Here is a 25217-nt window from a genome sequence, read left to right as displayed (position 1 = left end):
TGAGTTTTTGAGAGCGTTCCGTGTGTGACACACGCAACGGTCACAAGGTGCATATAATTGTCCAAGCACAATATAGCTGACAAAAGGAGAAGAAAAAAAAATCCAAAACGGCAATATGAAAGTAACATGCAACACTTGCAAAACGCACACTGCGTAAAAGGGTTCTGAAGTCCGCAATCTCGGTTGCTTACCTAAATGGGTCGCCTGGCACTAGCACGTCTACGTTAGCGGCCTGCGCGCTGTAAGGCGCTGCTGGTATTTGGAAAGCCCTGGATCAGAGACAGAGTTCACCTCAAGTTGCTCTAGCTCAAGCGTCCTCTATCAAGGCCATTACTCCGTACTACCATCTGTTACCGATTTCTCTAGTGGAGGGGCCTGAAACTCGAATCGAGTTGCGGGCCGCATGACCTTAGACCACGTCATTGAGGGGCACATAGAAACTAAGGTAACATACTCTGATATACCATATATTATATGAGAATAGTATAAGTATATGAAAATATACTTATAAATATGCTTAAAAATACTTAGTTATACTTATAAAATATACTTATAGGTAACTAACAGGCGAAAAATGGGAGAAGACCAACACTCGCAAGTGAATAAGATAAGTATTTAAAGAGATTGAAACATTTATTTTACTGAAAAACAAACTTTCGGACGGAGTCCGTCCTTCATCAAGTAGTATAAGAAAAAAAAAAAAAAGAGAGAGAAAAACGACACACACACACACGCACAAAGAAAAGTGCAGGAACGGCGAAGGAATCGTGAAGCCGGACGGTGTGTGCAGAATTCATATCTGAAAACCTGCACTTGACACACCAAGAGAAAGAAATAAGCTGCTTTTCCAAATTGGGTACCGAAAATATGAAACACGATTAAAGAAAAAGGTAGTTCTTCACAAAGGAGGCAGTGTTATTAGGAGCGCGGAAATTATCTCTTATTTACACACTGTATGGCTGCCTTTGCACACAATTCAATTTGGAAAAAGAAATAGAAATATCAGAGAGAAACAGCTAGCTGACATTATTGACAATGTAGATGGCTCCGAATTTGCTGTACCTTAATATGACCCATAAAAAATTTAAATACAGTGGCCTTTGTACATAACTGTTTCGTCTCTATTATTTTAGTGCGTCACTATTTAACTTAGTGTGAGAAGTAAGATGATCCCATCTTAATCCTCGCATTAGGTACAATGATAGATCACCAATCTGCACGCGAATACCACGCATCGGTAGCTTGTAGAGACTCATCATGAGCTACAGGATGTCCTCACATGCATGTGATCCGGCTAACACAAAAAAGGGCAGCGCAACGTCGGGAAAGGGCAAAAACAATGTCTTCCTTCTGTTTGGTAAGCAAGGGTCCTCGGGCCACAGAACAGGTCATTGCGGACCCATTGCGTGTTGGAGACCCCTGGTATAATGCATAGCTGGTAAACGCGAGAACGTGAATACACTCGGATAGGAACGGAACGGAACGGAACAAGTCGCTCCGTTCCTGTCCGAGTGTGTCCTTGTTGTCGCGTTTACCATTTATGTACCAACCGGCTCCACATACAGGGTGTCCCAGAAAACGTGTCACTGAATTATAAAACTACATATAGAAAAACTACACCACCTAGAATCATGCGGTCAACGGCATTTGTTCTTACTAGTTTTTGCCACCTCCTGATGTGAATGTCATGTAACATAAGTTTAATTATGTACATTTTTGCGAACTGAACTCGGAAAGTTGCCAAGTAAAGGTCACTTTTTTACCCCACCAATGTGAAGAGCGTGCTGAATTTACTCAAATTCATGATACTTGACAGGGGTATTGAGGAGCTATCCTATCAGAAAAAATAGCCGAACATCATGCTTTACACGCTTAAAAATGAACTTCACCGCATAGCACGCTCCTAGCCAACCGTCATCTCGAATGATATCGTTATATGCCCTGATTTGTTGAAAGCGGGAGGCGTACGCCTTTTCTGTGACACTTATGCTGTTCATAATTGTCACAGAAAAGGCGTACGCCTCCCGTTTTCAACAAATCGGGGCAGATAACGATATCATTCGAGATTATGGTTGGCTAGGAGCGTGCTATGAGGTGAAGTTCATTTTTAAGAGCAGCCAGAAGAATAAGACGGGACGCTGGTGCGGTGAGGCTAACGTTCCTTGGGCCGAAACCTCCTAAGCGCGTCAGCTTTCACCTCCTGACCATGCAAGTTCGTGAGTACCTACCGCGTACGGTTCAGTGCAACAACTGCCTTCGCTACGGTCATGTAGCTGCATGCTGTAGCCGACGGAAAATATGCCCTAACTGCGGGTCCTCCCACGAGAGCCCGATGTGCCCTGAATCTGAACCCACCTGCATAAACTGCAAAGGACGTCATGTCGCCACATCAAGGGACTGCCCATCCCTAAAGTTGCAACGACACATCGCCAGGGAACGCTCTCGCTCCAATAGCAGCTACCGAGAGGCGAAGGCTAAACTCCGGCTCACAAAGCGTCGCCACCAACCTAAGGCAATGGGTACACGAAAGTCTCAGGAGAAGCTTTCACACAGGGGTGTACAACCCGCTCCCAAAAGCCTCCAGGCGTCGCAACAACAGATCGTTTGGGCGGAAACTGATTTCCCCCCTCTAGGCCCTGTCGACCATCCAGAGGATAAGGATGCCTCCCCGGCACAACCCCATGGAAAGAAAAGCGGCCCCCCGCTCCCACTCCATTCCCAGCCAGCCTACCGTAAGGTGTTAGACCGTCCAGAAGGCGCAGACCTGCCCATGGTCATCATCCAGCTTCTCTTTGCTGCACTGAAGGCTATCGTCTCGGCAGTCCCTGAATGTACTGCTCTAGCAGAAATCCAATCGGTCCTCCAACTCGAAGCTGTGATAGCACCCCTGCTCCTCCCCGGCAGCAGGCGTTAACAACACCAGCTTTCGCACATCGATCGGCGGACAATTTATGACCGAACATAGAAACAAGAAAGCGTTCCTTCCCCGCATCCTGCAATGGAAAGGCAGAAGCTTGATTCATAAACAGGCCGACCTCAAACTCCTTTTACGGAAGATGGACTTTGATGTGTTAGCGATACAAGAGAGCCTTACCCAACCATCATTCAAGATCCCGCCGTTTGTCTCCTACAGCGCCAAAGGCCACCATGCGGACGGCCTCCCGCGGGCATCGCTATTTGTGAAACGGTCCATTGCCCAGGCTGAAATTGACCTATCCCACCTTTGCTCTTCAACTGAAGAATATGTAGGGTGTCTACTGAGGGCCGGCTCCAAGTCAGTCACAGTCATATCTGTATACCAGTGGGGTCATGCTCCGCCCAACGTCGAGTCTCTCAAGGCTCTGCGGCTCGTTTGTCCAGGTCCCCTAATTGTGTGCGGAGATTTCAATGCGAGCCACAGTCTCTGGGGTGGTCGACGAAACTGCAGACGTGGTAATTCCATTGTCAATTACCTCTCCTCCAGCGACCTCGTGGTGCTCAACACCGGCTCTCCTACATTTATGCGTTCGCCGCGCTACCTAAATGCCATCGATTTGACTCTGGTCTCTCCTGACGTCACCCTAAAGTGTGAAGCCGAGCCTGACACATGGGGTTCAGATCATTTCCCCATCCTGCTTTCGCCTCCGAGTCGCAGCAACGGCCCCAGGAAAACGAAGACTATTACCAACTGGGTGAAGTTCAGGGAGGGACTGGTCGGCTCCACGGCAGATACCTTGCTCGACTCTGTAAAGGCGTCATTGGCTAATAGCTCAAAAACAGTATCCTACCTGGCCAGTATGCCTGCCCCTGACCTCCGATACCTCAACCTCCGTGCTGCGCGACGACGAGCACAGCGACGAGCTCTGAGAACCGGCCTTCAGGGCGACTGGGTCGCTTACAGGCGTGTCTGTGCTGCCCATAGAAGGTATACCTTGAAATTAAGGCGGACCCAATGGAGACAGTTCAGCGAGTCCCTCAATGCCCACACTCCAACAACGAAGGTTTGGCATACCCTGCGAGCGATCGAAAGCCTCCCCGAGCCTGTCGACCCGCTTGTCACTTTATCGGTAGCCTCAAACAGGGAGCCCAAGAACATAGCCGAAGACTATGCCAGTGAGCTAGCTCGCGTCGCAAGTTGCAGTGCCCAACGCCTTTTTCCTAGCCACACAGGAGCAAATGGTTCCCCGGCGGACGACGACCTCACGATGTCCGAGCTGAAGTCCGCCATCCAAGGCTTAAAGCGGCGCAGTGCAGCTGGCCCGGACGGGATCCCTAACCAGGCGCTCAAGAACCTAGGCGACGACCAACTCGACGCTCTGCTCCAACTATATAACAACGTCTGGACCTCTGGATGCATCCCATCTGATTGGAAACATGCTCGAGTAATACCCGTCCTAAAGCCTGGGAGGCCACCGAGCCAACTGTCCTCCTACCGTCCCATTGCCCTAACCTCGTGCGTTGGCAAATTATTGGAGCGTATAATTCACAAAAGGCTGGCTTGGGTCTTGGAGCGAGGCGATTGCTTCCCAGATCACATTACGGCATTCCGGAAGGGCTGGAGCGCGTCTGACGCAATCGCCGAAGTGGCTACTAGCCTGAAGCAAGCGAGAGAGTCCAATGAGTTTGCTCTCGCTTTCTTCATTGACGTGAAGAAGGCATACGACTCGGTAACGCACTCGGCATGTTTCGCTGCGCTCGAAGCAGCTCGAGTCACTGGCCGCCTTCTAGGATACCTATGCGACTTTCTGTCCAACAGAACGTTTGACGTCTCCGTCCGCGGGTGTATCAGCTCTGTGAAGAAGTTTGAGCGAGGAGTCCCACAAGGCAGTGTTCTATCACCTATACTATTCAACCTAATCATGGCAGGGATTCACCGAGGAATTCGCCCTACACCGTACGCCCTTCATCTCACCATCTACGCGGACGACATCTGCCTCCGCATTGTGGGAACGGACAAGGAGAAAGTTCGTGACACAGCTGATATTGCCTTGAACGGGCTCAATGCAGCGCTGCTTGCGAGAGGGCTGGAAGCATCACCAGAGAAGTCAAAATGCATGGTCTGCATTCCCCGTGGAAAGTACGTGGGCAAAGACTTCCCCAGCCTCAGCATTAACAACACTCCCATCCCAAGATGCGCGTCATTTAAATATCTTGGTGTCACCATCGATAGCACACTACGCTTGTCTAAGCAAGTAAACGAGACTATCTGCAAGGGGAAGAAAACGCTCAACCTGCTACGCAGAATCAGCGGTAAATCATGGGGCTGCAATGCGCGGTCATTGCTCACCCTTCACAAAGCCCTGATCTTGTCACGCATTCTCTACGTGGCGCCATACGTAGACCTCGCGCCTACACAATGGCAGGCCCTTGAGCGCCTTCATCGCGCTGGCATAAGAACTGCGCTTGGTCTCCCAACGTTCTCTAGCGTCACCCAAACGTACCTGGAAGCTAAGGAAAAGCCTGTTAGTGTCCACTCTGAGCTCAAAGGACTCCAGTTTCTGGATGATGCATCAACATCCATCAGCAAGCATTCCCTCTTCACCGACCTCGAACAGAGGACACACACATCCCTAGGACGCCTGGCTAGTGCCACCAGCTCTCTAGCCAACAGGGGCGCTCTTCCTCGGCTCCCAGCTAGTCCACCTACGCCGCCGTGGCGGGAGTTCGTGCCCGCAACAACGCTTCACATCCCGGGTCTACGGAAGAAGAGCGAGTCCAGCCCCCTAGTGGCCAGGATGGCGGCTGAGAACCTGATCAGCGACGTTTATCACACACATACTCTGGTGTTCACGGATGGCTCCATTGACCACCGTTCCCAAAGTGCTACCAGTGCGTACTACATCCCGTCAATAAACAAGGCCTGGCAAGGGAAATCAGTTCGCTACCCAATCTCATCTACGACGGCCGAACTCCTGGCCTTGCTACACGCAGCTGCTGCGGTTCAAGTCACCGGAATACCTAAGGCCGTCTTGCTTACGGACTCCAGAAGTGCCCTCAACAACGTGATAAACCCCATGTGTGGTAGCATTCTGGCCCGATGTATAAGGAGATCGTGTGCCCAGCATAGGCTAACCGGAGGTGAGCTTACGCTCCAATGGATCCCATCTCATGTCGGCATCAGAGGCAACGAACGAGCGGACCAGCTAGCTTCCTCAGCACACAACAGCTGCAGCCCATCCTTAGCAGTCCCGGCCGACACTGACAGGCTCATGGTCGTCAAACAGCTAGTTGAGGTGCGTCACCCTGGCATACAGGACATCATGCAGAATCACCGACCCTCTCTTCCCACGAAAGATCTCCCCCGTGGTATGCAGACAATGCTCCATCGATTACGCACAGGATCTGCGTTCACGAACTCGCAACTGTGCAAGATCGGCTCCAGGGAGGACTCCAGTTGCGGACACTGTAATCATCCGGAGACAATTGCGCATATGCTGACAGAATGCCGTGCATACCATGCCATGCGGGAAACCCATCTTCCCCACGCCAGGCCTGGTATACTGACGGACGTCCTCTTCCCCGAAGGTTCTTGTGCGGAACGACTTTCAAAAACTCGCGGCCTCGTGCGCTTTCTCCAAGCAACGGGCCTAGCGGAGAGACCACTCTAGTGCACCTCTCACCTACAGTGTGCTTCTGTACCATCAGTACCGGTCATCCTGCTTGTACATCACTTTGAAGTCCTCAACTCCCCTTTCTCCCACCTTCTTTTCCTTTTTTTTGGCTATAGTCGTGACGATGCCCATTTGAGTGCGGCCAACAACGGCAAGCTACCTCGACCCCCCCCCCCCCTCATTTTTAAGAGTGTACGGAGCACCAGGAGCGTAGCGCGTGACGAATTTTTCAGCGCAATCGTTGTCAGCCCGACGAAAGGAGGTTGGAAACCCGGCCCACACATAGTAGAAACGCCCGGGATAGTAGAAAAAGATAACACAGGAATGGCTTATCGTATCTGGCTTCCGCTGAGATTATGCCATCTCTATCCCAATTTCAGGGACTGTCACTTTTTCTATCTACTATCACTCTGTGGGCTGGGTTTCCAACCTCCTTTCGTCGGAGTGACAGCGACTGCGGTCAAAAAGTCTGTGCGCGCTATGCTCGGGGTGCTCAGAAGAGCATGATGTTCGGCTATTTTTTTCGATGGGATAACTTCCCAATATTCCTGTCAATCATCATTAACTTGAGTAAATTCGGCACGCTCTTCACATTAGTGAGGTAAAAAAGTGTCATTTACTTGGCAAATTTCCGAGTTCAGTTGGCAAAAATTTACGTAATTAAACTTATGTTAGATGACATTCACATCAGGAGGTGGCAAAAACCTAGTAAGAACAAATGCCGTTGACCGCATGACAGTAGTTGGCATAGTTTTTTTTTTTAATTTATTGTAATTCAATGACACGTTTTTTTGGGACACCCAGTATATTTCTTTCGTCTAGCGCAACAACTAAAACAACTTTATTTGATGATGATGATGATGATGATGATTAGGGAGTTTCATCGCCAGGGGCGATACCCTACCCCATTGCTGGTGGTGTAGTGCATGGTCAGAAAGGTCCCACCAGAACTGGCCACCAACGAAGCCGAGGAGACGTTCGTTGATGGAGCGGTCTAGCATGTCGAGAACAAAGGCGTGCCTGGACAAAAATACCTGCAAGGAGTAAAAAGAGCAGAAGCGTGAAAGTGGCTTCGTCGAGCACTGCAATGTTCGTGCATCGCATTATATGGTTCCAAGCACTCCGCGGGGTATTTTCCGTATATGTGAAACTGCATAAAACCAGTGCAGTTACGGAACGAGTTCTAACCTAAACGGGTTTCGTAGCCATGTTGTTTCATATTCTGTTCTCGAGTAAATGAATGGCGTTTTGCACGTTTATAGTGTCAACATGTGCCTTACGCGGAAGAAAACTGAAAAACAACGAACGACACTCCGTGTTGGTTAATATAGAAATACTATGGCGGGCAATCTATATAGATTACCATAGAAATACCTCCGAAGCTAATTTATATGCAGCTGCAACAAACAATTATATTTTTTGTCTTACAAACAAACAAACAATTATCTAGGAGACTCAGACACACACTCAGTTACTCTCAACTATATGTGAATAATTCATGTTACTTTGAAAGTAAGCAAAAATTGTTATGACAGCGATATTAAAAAATAGATCTGTCCTGTGCCGATGACAAAGCGTCTGTGTGACAACTTCCCCTGAGTGAAGCAGGAGCAATCTTATGCACAATGAACCTGTCCAGCGGAGCAAGGCTCCAGACATTTTTTTATTTATTTTTATTTTTTTTATTCCGTGTTAGCGCCGCGTAGCAAATGTGTGAAGCAATGAGCGGCGTACAGATGTGGACAGATGGAGAGAGGACAGCAGGAACGAGGAGGAGGCAGGTTGCTTAGTATGCGTCCTGGACCGACTTCAGGGGGAACTGTGCCGACATTCGTCTGGAAAGTCTTCGGAAAAACCAGGGAAAACCTCAGACAGCACAGTCGGTGGTAGGGGCTCGACACAGGACACACGTACGATCTCCGTTTCGTGACGTCTCGTGCTATTAGTGGAGCAATCCTGGCTCAACGTGTTGTTAACGTCAAATACGCGACGGACGACACAGTAGGGACAAGCTGGCTTCTCGGACAGCCCACAGTTTTCTGCGCGAACTCTCTGAGGAAGTGGTCGGCCTCGTTCTCCAGGAATCAAGGTTTGCTTGCACGAACGTTGCGGAAATTTCTCGGCGTCGGTTGGCAGTATAGCCTTGCCAACGCCCTACGAACGAGCATCGCTGAGGACAGCCGCAGGACAGAAGGGACCCTTCATGTAAATCGTTGCGTCGTTGTGCATCTTCCACATGTTGTGCTCTGTGTTCTCTGTGTTCTCTCTCACTGTGTTCTATGCAGCGAGCCATTAATCAATATCGGAAAAGATGTTGCCACAAAACAGAGGGGGATCCACCTGAAGCGGCGCCGGAACAGGACTCCGTTTCGACGTCGTCCCCCCCCCCCTCCCAACGCACACACACTCTTAAACCCAGATGTTTATTTATTTCATGGTGCCCCGATGGTCCTACCGCACACTACATGGGGATGGCAGTACAGTTAACACAATGTACTCATTAATTAAGGAAACTTGCAACACAGACATAGTTATTATACGGTATCCCTGTTGGACAGTATATGCAGTAATGTACAATACACAATACACTACAATGGAATGAAGAAACAATACAGTAACGAACAAATATTACATACGTTGATGTGAGTGGTGATCATTATATAAGAGTAAGTACTTGTTTCCGGAAGGCATCGTTGACGTCAATGAGTGCGAGGGTTCTGGGGAGGTCATTCCAATCGACGGCGGGGGTACAAAATAATGAGTTAGATAACGAGCTAATGTTGCAGTTGAAACATTTAATTTCGTTGGGATGGTCATGGCATAGGCAAATAACTTCGGAACGAGGAATCGGACATTGATATGATGAAAATGTGTACAAAAAAATCGATGAACGAGGGGCAGTTGGGCTGTGCTGCGCCGATGTTCAAGAAGAGTGAGACCCAAGTTGTGTTTCAGTGTTGTTTGCTGCAGGGTGTCGAACCGAAACGTTTTTCGTTCCGGTTATATCATAAACGATCCGGTACCGGTTCTCCTCCGGAGCAAAGAAATAATGATTCATACCGGTTTTAACCGGTTCCGCTTCTACTGGGAATATTCATCCTTATGCGCAAAGGGAGCCTAATACTCATCATCAGAAAAAAAAAAAAAAATCTATGTCACAAAATGTAAATCTGTTTATTCCGCATACATGGTATTTAATATTAATAGACAGCTGTGAAATTGGTAGCTGCTGGTTCCTGTAGGTTACTGTCTTGTCTATTGTGCTTTCTCCTTTCTTGAAGCGCATGCTGCACACGGACCTGTTTGTCGTGATGTCATCCATAAAGTACTTTCTTGCTGGGTTGGTGCGATCGTGTCCCATCCCAATGTCCTGTTGCTACTGTCTAGCCACAAGCACCACCGCACGAGTACGACGCAAATCGAGGAACACCTTCACTCACAAACACGCTCGACGGCTCCGTTTCATTTTCTTCGTATCCAGTCCACAAAAGAGTTGCCACTTCGCACGGGCTTGCCCTCACGTATACGTAAATGTATTCAACTTAGCTGCTCTCAAACAAGGGACGCGTTGCGCGACATTACCGATAGAGAAGCCGTTATACAGCCCCCTTGGGTCGCTGTTTGGTTGAGGAGAGTTTGGGGGGATCAAACTAAAACGAACACTACGGCACATTGCTAGAGAGTAACATGTACCTCTAATACCCCTGTCACACGGGCATTTTCGATCCTGCTCGACCGAACCTGCTTGAACCCAATGCAGATCGGATGGTGCTACACTGCCGCTTCCAAGCAGGATCGAACTTTGATCCTACTTGACTCAAGACAGTTCCCATCACAGGACTGAGAATTTCAAGACGGCTCGGCGGCCGCTATTTGCATCTTCGACCCCGGTGAACTGTCATAACTTAAGCATTCAATGCGCATTGAAAGTGGCCGTGTAGCAGCGTCAAAACTCGAGCGTGCTCGGGAAGTTCGATGCAGATCGGATTCAGTGTGCATGCGCGAACGATAAACCATTACAAAAGGAGCCTAAGGGTCATAGTATACCGACATACATTCCACCGTAACCGTGGCCTTCGTATAGTATCCATGACATGACTTCAGTGCACACGACGTCTGTTTCATTCGCCTATCCGTAGACCAAACAGGCGAAGTTTTTTCTTGGACCGAAAACCGTTAAATATATTTTTCGGTTTCACTCCTGAGTGAAAAAAAAAAAAAAAAAAAAAAAACGTATACGGTTTCGGTTCCGGTCCGCACCAAAATAGCGTTTTTTTTTTTTTAGGTTTTCGGTTCCGGTTTTTCGGTTCGCTCCGACACCCTGGTTTGCTGAGTTAAATGACGGGTAATCCTTAACGATTAAGCGAATTGCTCTGTTTTGAATATATTCAAGCGCTTCGGTTAAGGTATCCGATTGCAAAAGTTGTGTAGTGTGTTTGTTCAATCTGTGTAAATCAACCTCTGTTATTGACGTGGCGAATTATTAGTCGATTTTCGTCCAATTACATGTTTCGGTACAGAGCCTGCAGCCACTATGGGAGGAACTATCGGGTGAACTCAAGCCCTACCCGACTTTGATACACGTACGGAAATGTAATACCGTTCTCTCGCTTTACAGTTGTCCGCGCACAAGTGGACGAGGAGGCAAAGCTTCCGTGTGACACCAGCGTGTCCAGTGATGGCAGCCCTGCCACGCTCACTTGGACACAAAATGACTCTAACGCAAAATCTCCCTTCTATACGGTGAGCATAGCCTTTCCTATTCTGGATCGGTCATTACTCATACTAAAGTCATCACGTTTGATCTTAGGCTAGCTTCACTTAGGACACCATTGAACAACACGCTGAGGATCACGATTCTGATGCTAGTTCTTTTTATCTTTTTTGGAAACGGCGTCTTCACTCAGAGTGCATCAAGATTAAAGCAATGAACCTTTTTCACATACGCCTCGTATCCTAGCGGCTCTCCGGCGAACCACCCTCGTTGCGCGCCAAAACAAACCCACGTGGGTAGCGCAAAGGACCAAAACCGGTCCGGAGTGCGACAGACGAGCACACGCCGTCCGTGCGGCGGCACAGGTCCCTACTTCTGTTGTCAGTGTCTGTCGTCCCATCCGGAGCCATATACGGTATTGAACACGGAGATAACCTTCTCCGGCGCACCCAAGGTCATGCTCAAGCGCAAAAGTAGGTGTGAAAATAGGCCCATTCGATGCGGGGCGTTCAGTACTTCAAATATGCCTTCATCCTTTGGTTTTTCTGTGGGATCTTCAGTTTTTTCGTCGGCAGATCCACGGAATGAGACCGCACTGATAAGCGACCTTCCAGCTACCTCCGCGTAGTAAACTTTCCGTACACGGGGTTGCTTGTGTAGAAGGCCTCCGTGGTCTCTCTTGTGTTGGCTCTGCTTTCACAACACTTTCGTCTAATTATGTCGTTTTTTCGTTATTTCGTCTGTTTATGCGTCTGTCATTCCTAGATTGTGCGACACCGTATGAGCGTACTGAACTCTTAACAGATCTCTCCTTTGGTCTACCGTATTCCCAATTTGCTCTACTTGCTTGCATATGCTCAGAAGTGACTACAATAGTTCTACTACGAGCCACAGATACGCTACTTCTATAAATTTGCGAGCCTGTCTACAAACTATTTCTTCCTTGTTTTTGCGGGCATGACTTTCTGAATGTGGCTCAGATAAATGACCCGCCGACGCCTGCGTTTGTGTCTGTGACGCTGACTGAAAAAGCTGGCTTTGGGGGCTAATGTGTTTTTTAGCGCCACCAAATTCTTAAAGGAAGTATCGTATTGGGACACTTTCAATTTTGTCGTTAGCTTGCCCGAGTAATTTTGCTGCGCAAATGAGCCGAAACGGAAACAAATTGCGTCTCAGCTGCGAGAAAAACGTAGTTCGTTTCACGTCGGAGGGCCACGTGCTTTGGGGACAAGAAACAGTGACCTTCCGGGCCAGATGAGCTCCAAGCCTTCTGCCCTCTGCGGCCCACATAAGCTCCAAGTGGCGAAAGTCTGGCCTTTCCTGCGCTCGGTGATGGGCATGATTTCGGTCGCGCCTCATTGCATAGCAGAATTTGACGATGAATATCTCAATGTGCGTGTGCGTTCCAAGATTTCAAGGAAACACGGTGGCTTTAAATAATGACTGCCTCCAATAGACCTCTCCCTGTTTGTAAACAAATGACGTCATAATGTTAGACAGCGACACCAATTTGGTAGACTTGAACAGCGCTTGAAGCCAGGGCGCAAAGAAGGTCGTGCCCGGAAGCCACGGTCTTGAGGGGATTACGATGTTCTCTGAAAGGGACGCGACCTTCGGTCCTACTTTTCTTTCAATAGGAGGCAGTGAACAAGTGCCCATTCGTGGAACCCGGCCCCCCCCTCCCCCTTCCGATTTGTTTCGATGTCAGTCTGTCGACCAACGTCATGATAACGCTTCTGGGGCAGAGGGCTATTATACTCTCTCATATTTCCTTGAAAGCATCGCATTAAAAAGTTAATCAATATATATTTGTTCATTAGCCACCTCACTGCGCCGACCTCTTCGATCTACAAAAAAAAACAAAACAAAAAAGAAAAAAAAAAAACAAGCCAGTTGATACCCAATGGTGAAAACAGAACCTGTTTCCAATGTCTAAATTGCAGCCGTTTTCTAGTGAGACGGGGAGAAAAAAAATGCATTACTTCTCAGGCCCGATGCCAGTCGCGAATTTGAAGGCATCCACAGCTACAACCGCGCGCTCCACGAAGTCCAACCATTTTCTGCGCGTCGCCTTGCACGTGGACAAGAAGTAGACGACTTCATGTTGCTGCGCGTCACGTACAGTAATTTTTCTAAAAAAATCGCAAAGTTACGAGTAAACGCTAAAATGTCACTTTTCTTGACGCTTTTATCCTCCTCGGTGCGAACCACTCGTCGTAGAAGCATAAAAAGAACATTATTGTGTTCGTCCGTTAAAGCTCTTTCGTTTCGCATAAATTTCGTGCAATGCGTATGCAGGGCAGGACAGGACTTTGTGAATTTCCCGCTGTTCTCTGTGCAAACAACAGCCTCACCTTGTATAATGGCTGTGAGGTATCTTGCCGAAAATTGCGTACACGCACTGTTTAAGTTCCTCTCAGTGAATTATACTACTGTCGTATGATGCCGTTAGCTCAGAGCGCAGCGAAAGCGATATCTCTCTTACTCATGTCCCTTCCCATTGCGCCGCTATGCAGAGTGTATTTTCGTTTTCTTTTCTTTTTGTTGCGTTTACAGATTTTTTTACTATTAAAAGCTATGAGAGCAGCATAGATGTCTTTTTTGCGGTTGAGTTTTACGGCCAAGCGGACATCCTGTCAAAGAAAATGCTCAACTACAAGGTCCCTGATAACCTAAAATTCATTAGTTAGCTTTTTAATTAGGGGATTTCGGGCAAAAGCAAGATAGCGTTTTGAGCGACTATCCTAGTTGCAAGCCATTTCACGTTTAAAAAATCCTGTAACGCGCACGTGCGTTAAAACATCCACACATGAATTTTTATATGCAAGTGAGCCGAAACCGAGAGCGCGGTGACCGGGAACGCACAGAGTACAGCGCTCATCTCGCGTCAGAGGGCCACGTGATTTGGAGCGATGGAGATGATTGGAGCGGATGCCGCTCTGCTGGCCAGATCATCCGCTTGCCGGCCCAGATAAGTCTCCGTCAGGCGCTCGTTTTCGGTTTCGGCTTCATTTGCATACCGAAATTTCGCGATGGATATTTCGCGGCAAGCGCTCTTTTCTTGATTTTTTTTAAAAAATAGAACGGATTTCAACGAGGACTGCCTCCCGTTCTGTCATCTCGCTTTTGGCCGAAATTCCCTACTTAAAGAGTTAATTAATGAATTTCAGGTAATTAGTCATCGTGTAGTTACATACTCTCTTCCAGAGGATGTTCGCCTGACCGTAGAACTGAACTGCAAACGACAACCAACGCATCTGTGCAACGACATCTAATCTGCTCTCATAGATTTTTTTATAAAAAATTCTGTAAAGGCTAAAAGCAAAACACCCTGTAAAAATACAAGTCATACTAACCACTTGGAATACGGGCCGAGGGATAGCGCAAAGTGTTCGTCGGGAAAAACAACCAGTCCTGGAGACTCAGGCTGGAACAGCAACTCTATTCTGATGGTAATGATGGAGACTGGGGAATGCATCAAGTCCAAGAGTGTAGCATTTACAATTTGAGAAAAGGTATTTACCACATTTCTTATTGAGAGCGAAGAGGTATTATGATTAGGATGTCGTTATTAGGATGGGGTAGCACCGTATTCTCATTTCTTGAGATTATGGGTTAGCCATGATGAGCATGTCAACCAGTGAAGTTCTGTTTCGCGCACAGTACACAACTTGTCTGAAAGCGACAATAAGATGGACCCTCAAAAGTGCAGGTAACAGCAGCTGACTCGCGAGGCCTGTGGAACGGCGAGCATTGGGTGTCCTCAGCATGGTTGGGAAAGGCTTCGTTCTCCTCCACTACGTCTTCTCTTCATCTGCGGTCGGTGAAGCCCGCTGACTCCGGTGTTTATCTCTGTACAGTGACATTCCATAGCGGAAGGAGGACACACACAGCGCTGGAGCTTATCGTTGGCGGTTTGTTAATTTTACATGGGTCTTTACTGCACGTGAGTCGACGATCTCTCGGCAAGTGAGGCGCTTCGTGAGCAAACACTGAGCCTAGCAAATCAATGGCCAGCCCAGTAGCTCAGTAGGTGCGGTGACGAGATCCCGTTGTGATTCTAGTCAACGTGTTCAATATAGGGTAGACTTCAGCCTTTGCTATGTCAATTGGAGCCTCAGGTATAGTTTTTCTTTGGTCGCAAGATGTGCAAATAAAAGTTACGCGAAGCAAATGCTCAAAAAGAAAAAAAAAGCGGAAAGAAAACATGGTGCCCGTGTGCCCAAAATATGAGAGTAGTCAACGATATCTCCACTAAAGCCTTGCCCGATTGGATAATATTAGAAATCAGTCTCTGCGTGCGTGCTAGTTCCTTTTTTTTATGGATAATTCGGCATCAAGTGCCAGCCCTTCTGGCTATATGTGTCCATTCCATTGGCGTGCAAAGCTACTGGAAGTCTAGATGTGCCTCTTACTGCGGTTACAGTAGCCTGTATCTTAGCAGCAGTTTGATATATTGCGCGTCACATCTCCACGGTCCTGGAGTAACGAGGTCCCTGTATACAAGAGAATAATCCGTATTCGCGTTTCCCTTCGTTTCATTTTACTTAAATGAGAAAAGTACGTGAGGAGCTGTTGGACCTATTTCACTAATTGGACTTCCAAATTTTCGCGAGTCTTTCATTTCCTGCATCTGAACACTTGTATTTGCAATTGCATTGAAAGCAGGCGTGCTAAAGGAAGCTTCGGTGGCGGCAAACCCCAAGTAAGATTAATGACTGCATGACGAGACATTAAAACGAAGCGGTAATATGATGTGACACCTAACGGAAACAAACCTTGTTTACTGCTAGATACAGTAGGCTACCGTGCTCACAGACAGAATGGCGTAGATGCAGGCTAGCTAGTGGATAAACTCCATGTGCTCCCAACACACTGATGACAATTATTTGTGAGTCTGGCTTTAGGACCCAAAGCCATCATCCAGTGCTCTGCGGCTAATGGTGAACTAGGTTGAAGTTAAGGTGAATTGATGAGTCAAGTACACGCGAACTTAAAATCTGTGTAAGCTAAAAACCGTTTAACCGGGTGTACTGGTGGCGCATGACGAGACCAGCTTGCCGTTGTTAACTTCACTTACGTGGGCAGCGTCACGACTGTACCCAGGTTGAGATGATATGATATGATAACAGATGGTGAAATGAGGACGGTCGAAAGTTAAGATGTAGGCCGTTCACTGCCAGGATTTGTGCGAAGTCCGAGCAAAGAAACTGTCTCATAGTTGTTCGGCGAGTACATATTCCTAGGGAAAGCAGACTTGGCTGCGAGTATTGGGATGTCTTTGCGTGAAAGAGCCTCTGGGACGTAGAACATCATCCAGCGTACAATTCCTGCAGTGCCCAAAGTATTTTCCCCGCACCACAGCATATACAGGGTGGTCCACCGACCATGGTAGAAATTCATAGTAAGAAAACGTAGGCCCCGGAGAGACATGCAGTCAAGAGATCTTTTCTGCCAATAACTTTTGCTACATATTGGTACCATTTTTATTTCATTTCAATTGACGGAAAGTTAATTTCTTGAATTGAACTTCCAAAATTTCCCAAGGCAACCTAACGTTTTCTTTGCGGAAATGGGTTCCCCGTGGCCATTTTACTCAGTATAGCACATAATCGCACTCGTAATGCAATGACAATTGCCGAAATAAATTCGCCGAAAATCCGTGGAAATGAGCCCTTGGCTCCGCCTCTTTTTTGACGGCTGTAGTTTGAGCGCAAAGCTGCAAAGAAAGGAGGTTACATTGACACCCCACACGAGGGGTGAACTGGTTACAAGCCTTACCCACGGAACAAACACGCGCGGTGAATGCCGGAATCAGAGCTATCTTATCAAAAATGAGTTCACCCGACGTGTTTGTTCAGTGGATAAGGCTTGTAACCCTTTCCTTCCCTCGTGTGGCGTGTCAATGTAACCTCCTTTCTTCGCAGCTTTGCGCTCAAACTACAGCCGTCAAAAAAGAGGTTACGAATATGTGGCAAAGGTTATTGGCAGAAAAAAATCCTTTGACCGCATGTCTCTCCGGGGCCTACGTTTTTTACTATGAATTTCTATCATGGCTGGTGGGCCACCCTGTATGCACTGCAATGAAGCAGGATATGTTCGATAGTTTCGGTTTGCTCACAGTGTCTGCAATTTGCGTTGTTCATTTAGCCAATCTATACCGGGTATACTTCAAGTCATTGTTTCCGTCAGAGTAGCCAACGGTATGGGTAATGGGAGACCCGTACTCGTGAATGCATGTTCAGCAGTGCGTTTGGCTTGACGAATTAGAAATTACCTTTCGCCAACCTTCTCATCCAACAATCAAAAACGATGATTTGCTGATGTTGGCGTTGTAATATCGGCTGATGTATTTTCGTTCGAATGTTTCAGTGGCCCCCAGTGTTCCCATCATTCGAACCAGCAATACGGGTAGCCCAACAGCCAGGGGCACAGTGGGGCCATTCCTACAGGGAGACTCCGTGTTGCTCGAGTGCTTCGTTGAAGAAGGTAGGTTTTGCGACTTCGCAGTTGCCAAATGCCGTAACACATGTCTCTATATTATCCCTCCATGCTTGCGGTATGGTACCAATGTGACGAGAATACTAGCCCATGCAGCATAGTGTACTTAAAGTGTGAGCACATAGTTGTCGACAGGAGGTTGAGGGCTGCTTTGTTTTTCGTGTACAGCTCAGAGGCACAGGGGTGGTACAACGTTCATATTTTGTAACTACCTTCAAGCGGTCGCTTGTGGCATAATCGCCATCATATCCTGACCCCACGTCACGGGAAACATTATCTTGAGGTCATGTGACCTTGTTTACTGGACGGTTTCAGGAGATGGCCGTGTCTGTAAAACAAAATCCCCCTCGAATCCCCCTCGACTCTCCGCGCCAGAGAGGAGAGAAACAGAGTGACACGTACGCGCGAAGGTGGTAAAAGGGAAAGCGGCGCGAGAGGGCGGTAGCTGCGTCTGGGACACAGAGCTGTATACTAAAAGGGAGTCTGGCCATTAATGGGTCATGCCTATACCTGAAGCTCCACCCACATTTTCAGCTTTCTCATCAATGACGTCTTGAAATATGGGACACTATCAATCAACCTGTCCTCACTATTTATCCCCCTATCTAACATGGGCAGCGCCATTTTGGGTGGCAAGTGGATTGGATGGGATTGAAACGGATACCTCTCGCAATCTGCAAAACTAGCGGATTTTTGGTGCCAATTTGATGAACGCCACCTAGGCTGCGCAAGGCACGTCGGGAATTGTCGTCTGATTCCGTCGTTGCACCGCTGCAGGCACAACCACCTGCGTCGGTTCTTTTTTTTAAAGCACTTCCGATTCCCAACATAGTGCACCCGCATCTTTAAACTGCCGCCTATACGGTGACCATATTGCGAGAGCACCAGTCGGGTATGATGTACTTAGAGCACATTTGGATGTTTTTAAAACAAGAGCGTAAAATATTCGCGCTAATAAAACGTGTCGATCGCGACTTCCCCGGCCGCAGCCTTCATGAATGCCCCAGAGCCGTCTGGTCTGCCCCACTCTCAGTGTGCGGACTACATTCTCCGCTGGCGGAGATACACCTCTGTGCTCACAGCTCCTGAGTTGTCTCGGAGTAGAGAAAGTCAGATTCGCGTCCGTGCTTCTCGTTGTGGAATCACTTTTGTCGGCGCATTTTCGCTTTTGCCTTCACGTGGCCGTTTCGGAATTTGGAATTGCTGTTGCATCGCCATTATCCACGTTCTATGATTCCAACTTTTCACTGCCCATAAACTTTCGTGACATTCAACATTCCCATATTTTATCACGTTTGTTGCCGGCAGTGGGGGTGGGGGGGATATGTTTATTAAGAAAAAGAAAGGAAAGGTCAGCCAGACGAAGGTCGGCTTGCTATTCCAAACAAAAAAGGCAAAAGAAGGGGAAGGGAAAGGAAAGAAAAGGGGACGAAAATAAAAATAAGAAAAGAAAGGGGGAAGAAAGAATGAGAAAAGGGGAAGGAAAGAAAAATAAGAAAAGAAAAGGGAAGAAAAGAAGAAGAAAAGTAGAATAAGGAAAGGGAAGAAAATGAAAAGAAGAAAAGAAAGGAAAAGGAAAGGAGAAGAAAAGGAAAAGAAGAAGAGACAGGAAAAGGAAAGGAGAAGAAGGAATGAATGCCGGCAGTGGAAGTACTTACGTTCAGTGTGTGTACCAGCTCCGGTGGCGCAGCGGTAACGCGTGCGCTTGGAGACTGGGAGGTCCGCGGTTCGAATCCGCGGGGGGTTTTCTGGGGTTTTTCCTGGGTTTCCCTCAGATGTGTAATAGGCGTATGCCGGCACAGTTCCCCTGAAGTCATGGACGCAGGACCCATGGACGCAGCTATCCTCCCCCCGAGCGGATTCCGCTCGGTCTTCCACTTCACCCTTTCCTCTCCACCACCTTTCCCTTCCCGAGAAACATGCCGCCTAATCAGGCAGGCAGACCTCTCGGGTTCCTCCCAACGACACTCCTCCTCCTCCTCCTACGTTCAGTGTCTTACTCATGGTAACTGTTGCATACAAACAAGCGCTTAGTTTAACTGCAGAATGAAATGACGACAGCTTGCTTTCGACGTCACATCACGGTCTTTTCCCTCGATGAAGTGGATCACTTTTGACGGTGCCACGAAACGACGACGTCGCACGGAAAAGAGGACACAACTGCCTAGAGATTCTTTTGGGTGCAGCACATCTGGGTTGTCGTGAGAAAATGCGACCCCTGCCATACCTTGGCATACGTCAACGAAACTCACTCATGGCGACCAATGAGCAAAGCAGGCGTAAGCTGAAATTATGGTCAAGCTTGGTGAGCTGATTATGAGCGAATTTGAGTGACCTAACGCACCGTGAGCTCATTATGAGTGAACTTGAGTGGTACTAACGCACCGTGAGCTGAGCATGAGAGGATCGCGTTCATCCATGAGCAACGAGTGGACAATCACGTACTAGGTGAGAAACAACGTATGAGCGTGTTTGAGCAAATGAGCGTGAGTCAGCATGCGAGCATCAATGACCGTTACTCTGGAGTGGACTTCCTTCACAAACGAGCACAGTTTAGCGGTGCAGAGGGAGGACACCTCTCGGAGAAAGGACGCGCTGCCAACACTAAACACCAGGCATTTGTGATCTCACCGTCACACCGTCTCACCTTCACCTAATCGCTACTCGTCATCTCAACTCTCCTCACATCATGCCTACGGCAGCCTCGGAATCAGTGAGATGAGACGGCAAACTATACAGGATCGCCGTCACAGCACTCTCAGTAATGTTTCTCGTTGTCGGCTATTATAACTTTCAAGACCTCCTGAAACGCGGTAAAAAATGATCGCAAAATCAAATGACAGTAATCCCAGTGGCTTATAATTTTTTTTTGTCACCTATCCTCGCCCTAACCAGCGGCATGGCCGAGCGGGTTAAGCCGGCCCCCTCGTTGGGGGTAGCCCAGGTCCTGCTGAAGACTGGGAGGTGATAGGTTCGAATCCTACCACTGGCTGTGCTGTCTGAGGTTTTCTCTCGGTTTTCCGAAGACTTTCCAGACGAATGTCGGCAGTTCCCCCTGAAGTCTGCCTAGGACGCATACTAACTCCCCTGTCGCACGCTCCTTCCTGCCGTCCTCTCTCAATCTGTCCACGTCTGTACGCCGCTCATCGCCACAGTTGCTTCGCGGCGCTAACACGGAATAAAAATAAAAAAAATCTTCGCCCTCCTTCGTAATACCTCGGAAAGTCTAATAGCCGAGAACGAGAAGCCCTACACCGCATAAACACTTCATACGCTTATACAGGGTGTCCCAGAAAACGTGACATTGAAGTATAATAAAGAAACTACACCACCTAGAATCATGCGGTCAACAGCATTTGTTCGTATTAGGTTTTTGCCACCTGTTGATGTGAATGTCATGTAACGTAAGTTTAATTATGTAAATTTTTGCGAACTGAACTCGGAAATTTGCCAAGTAAAGGTCACTTTTTACCCTACCAGTGTGAAGAGCGTGCCGAATTTACTCAAATTAATGATAATTGACAATGAGGAGCTGTACCATCGGAAAAAATAGCCGGACGTCATGCTCTACGGAGCTCCCAGAGGGTAGCGCGCGTCGAATTTTTCAGCCCAATCGTTGTCAGTCCGACGAAAGGAGGTTGGAAACCCAGCCCACACCGGCATCATAAAGAGATAACCCAGGCATGACTTATCGCGTCCGGCTTCCGCTGGGATCATGCCTTCCCTCTCCCAATTTCAGGAACTGTCACTTTTTCTACTACCACTCTTTGAGCTGGGTTTGCTACCTCCTTTCGTCGGACTGACATCGATTGCCCTCAAAACGTCGTCAGGTTATACTGGGGTGCTCCGAAAAGCATGATATCCGACTATTTTGGGATAGCTCCGGTATATCACTGTCAGTTATCATGAATTTCAGTAAATACGGCACGCTCTTCATATTGGTGTGGTAAAAAAGTGACCTTTACTTGGCAAATTTCCGAGTTCAGTTCGCAAAAATTTACATAATTAAACTTACACTACATGACATTCACATCAGGAGGCGGCAAAACCCTAGTAAGAACGAGTGCCGTTGACCGCATGATCCTAGGTGGCGTAGTTTCTGTATTATAATTCAACGGCACGTTTTCTGGGACACCCTGTATACAGGGTGTCCCAGCTAAATGCGAACAGATTTAATATATATACCACTTTTTCCGCGATGAAATCAATTGCAATATAGCATATGCTGAAGGGCACCCTTAAACACCTCCAGGGCACTTCCTTAGGAGGCCACCAGCAAACTCCTAATTAACTTTTTCTAATTAACGTTTTCATTAAAGCTACGAGGTTATCCCAGTGAGAACATCTGGTCCCTTCGGTCCCCTGATACCGCTGCCGTTTTCAGAACCAAAATTCGTTCGATAGAACCTCCGCGAAAAATTCGTCAAGGAACACGACTTTTTACCTTATTTTGTTCATTGCGCATTTTCGGAGATGTATTTTTCCTTCACACCCAATGTGAGCGAGGATATATATATATATATATATATATCTTCGCAATGGAACAACCTCATTGCACGGATGGGATGACGGCACAGTCACCCACGATCATTCTCACCCTATATATAACTGTGATATAACTCAGCAGAGCCACTGGTCCGGTGCGAAATGAACTAGGAGGCATCCTGGATGCGCGAGGTTTTATTTGGTGGATCGATTGTGGACCGATGATCCTGCTCGCCGTGGTAGGCTTCACATTAGTAGGCAGTACAGTGACTTGATGGAGGTGATGATAATACTGAGGACGAGGAAGGTACAACGCGGGGAAGAGCTTTGGGGCTGGACACGATATCGTGACCATTGTAGTGCTGTCCGCTTCCTCGTGAGTCTGCTGGTATTTTGTCGTTGTTGTTGTTGCTGTTGGTTGTTGGTTGTTTTTCCTTGCTACCCTTCTGTCTACTATGAAGCATTCTGGGGGGATATGAAGATTTATCAAAGGAAAAAGGAAAGGTCAACGAGACAGAAGTCGGCTTGCTATCCAAACAAGACAAAAAATGAAGGGCGGAAGGAAAGAAAGAAGAAGAAGAAAAAAAACTGAAAGGCAGTCTAGGATTCTGACAGTGCGTGATTCTTTGCCTGTACACCCTGTCGGGAAGGCAGTTCCCTATGCAACATTTTTTTAGAAGCGTGGGTTTCCTACCTGTTCCGCGGGAACCACTGGCTTTCGCAATGCTTCTTTAATTGTTTATGTTAAAAAATGATCGAAGTGCATCATTAATCACCGTCAGTTTTGGCACACACCTGTAAAAGTTGCACAATATTGACATTAAGACGATACATAATTGCCAGTTCTATAATTAGAGGTTCGAGGCTCCGAAGAAGAAATGCGCGTGCCAGATATTTGTAGCAAAACCACCAGTACCTGTCGCTTTGCAGTTGAAATATAACCGCAGGTCACACCGACGTGACCAGGATTGGATTGGAATCCCAGTTGTGCTCCCTAGCTGTTTCCCACGAGGGGGGGGGGAGGATATATTTATTAGACGAAAAGGAAAAAAAACGGGGAAAGGTCAGCCAAACGGGACGTCGGCTTGCTATTCCAGAAATAAGAAATAATAATAAATAAATAAAAAGAAAAGGCTTTCCAACGACGCTTTTATATAGGCTAGTGGGCACATACAAGGTGTTTATTTTTGATATTTACAGAATGTTTATCAAAAACCTATGAGAGCAGCATATATGTTGTTTTTGCAGTTGAGTTCTACGGCGAAGCGGACATCCTCTGGAAGAGAGTAACTACCCGATGACTAATTACTTGAAACTCATTAATTAACTTTTTAATTAGAGACATTCGGACAGACGCGAGATAGCAGATTGAAAGAGTATCCTCGTTAAACGACGTTCCACGTTTAAAAAATCGTGAAACAGGCAGGTGCATTAAAATATCCATCCCCGAATTTTGATCGCAAAATGAGGTGAAATCGAAAATGCGCGCCTGAGGAGAGCATCAGCCTCGCCGACGGATGTATGTCTGGGCCGGAAAGCGGTTTGTCTGGCCAACTGAGCGGCACCTACTCCAATCATCTCCATCGCTGCAAACCACGTGGCCCTCTGACGTTAAATGAGCGCTGCGTTCCCGGTCAAAGCGCTTTTGGTTCAGGTTCATTTGCATATCAAAATTCAGAGATGAATATTTGAACGCACGTGCGTGTTTCATGATTTGTTAAACGGGAAATGGCTTGCAACTATAGGATAGTCTCTCAATCTGCCACCTCGCTTTTGTCCGAAATTCTGTAATTAAAAAGTTGATTAATGAATTTTAGGTAATTAGTCATTTTGTAGTTGCACACTTTCTTCGAGAGGATGTCCGCCTGGCCGCAGAACTCAACTGGAAAATCGACATCTATGTTGTTTTTATCATAGTTTTTTCACATATAAAAATTCTGTAAAGGCTAAATGTAAACACCCTGTATTATGGAATTGGTTGGAGTGTACAGTGAGAGTGCATTGTGCCCTCACGTGCTCGTCCGTGTGTGTGCGAGGCTCAGTCTAGTTCAGATTTGAGCCTTGCGGATGGGAAAGAGCAGCGGGGAAGGGGTGTTTGTCAAATAGGGTACCGTGTTGCAATCGTAGCATGGAAGCAGGTAGCGCAATATACCACCTTAGCGGAGTGCTGTATGACGATGAAAGCGACGATGACGGATTGGTAAGCGTAAATAGTAGGTAGAAAAATGAAAAAAAGGAAGCCCCCTGGAGCCACTCCAGCCCTCGTGCGGACGTTATTTTCGACACCCAGGATGACGGCCAACAGCTAGTCACGCACACTTATTTACTTTATTTGCGTTTGGTCCTTTTTCGCTTGCACCTGCCATTCCAAGGATGCCCGGAGACGTATCAAGCTATGTTTTGCGTGAAAACGGAGGTGTACTTCTTCAGGGATGTTTTTGAAGTCGAAAATGCAGGCCGACACGCGTTCACGCTGCGCATGTTCGAGATGGCAGCGTGGTGGACATTATACAGTGAACCCTCGTTAATATGACCCCCGATAATCTGACATACGCGCTTTACGACCATACTCCTGGGGAACAATGCAGTGAAACCTCTGCAAATGCCCCCCCGTTAATATGACAATTCCGCATTATGACCAAAATTTTCGGGAACGACTATGGTCATAGTAACGAGGGTTCACTGTAAATGTTTCGACGCGAAAAAGTCAAGGACGTCAGTCACAAGTTACAACCCTTTAATGAAAAAGAAAATCGCACTGAATGGTAACGAGGTCACGCTATGGCGATCTCATCTTCCGCAATAGCTCTACACGGGGCCCCTCTCGGAGTCCCTCTGGAGCACCTGTTGTTTTCGCGAGTAGAGCAGACACGGACATTCGTGATATTTGTGTGAAATTAATAGCGTGTTGTAATACATTACCGACA

General features: G+C 47.4%; 1 protein-coding gene across 1 annotated transcript in view; it reads left to right on the top strand.

Moving 5' to 3' along the window:
• The window catches only part of LOC135388803 (hemicentin-2-like), an 82860-nt gene that overhangs the window by 26690 nt on the left and 30953 nt on the right, over nucleotides 1-25217 (top strand). The window contains exons 2-4 of the mRNA XM_064618614.1: nucleotides 11209-11333; nucleotides 15017-15218; nucleotides 17677-17793. Of these exons, the coding sequence (XP_064474684.1) occupies nucleotides 11209-11333; nucleotides 15017-15218; nucleotides 17677-17793 (444 nt within the window). The remainder of the gene's footprint in view (nucleotides 1-11208; nucleotides 11334-15016; nucleotides 15219-17676; nucleotides 17794-25217) is intronic.

The sequence above is a fragment of the Ornithodoros turicata genome, chromosome 3, assembly GCF_037126465.1.
Source record: "Ornithodoros turicata isolate Travis chromosome 3, ASM3712646v1, whole genome shotgun sequence".
Classification (NCBI taxonomy): Eukaryota; Metazoa; Arthropoda; class Arachnida; order Ixodida; family Argasidae; genus Ornithodoros; species Ornithodoros turicata.
The sequence above is the reverse complement of the archived record's forward strand: the minus strand, read 5'-3'. Positions and strand labels throughout refer to the sequence as shown.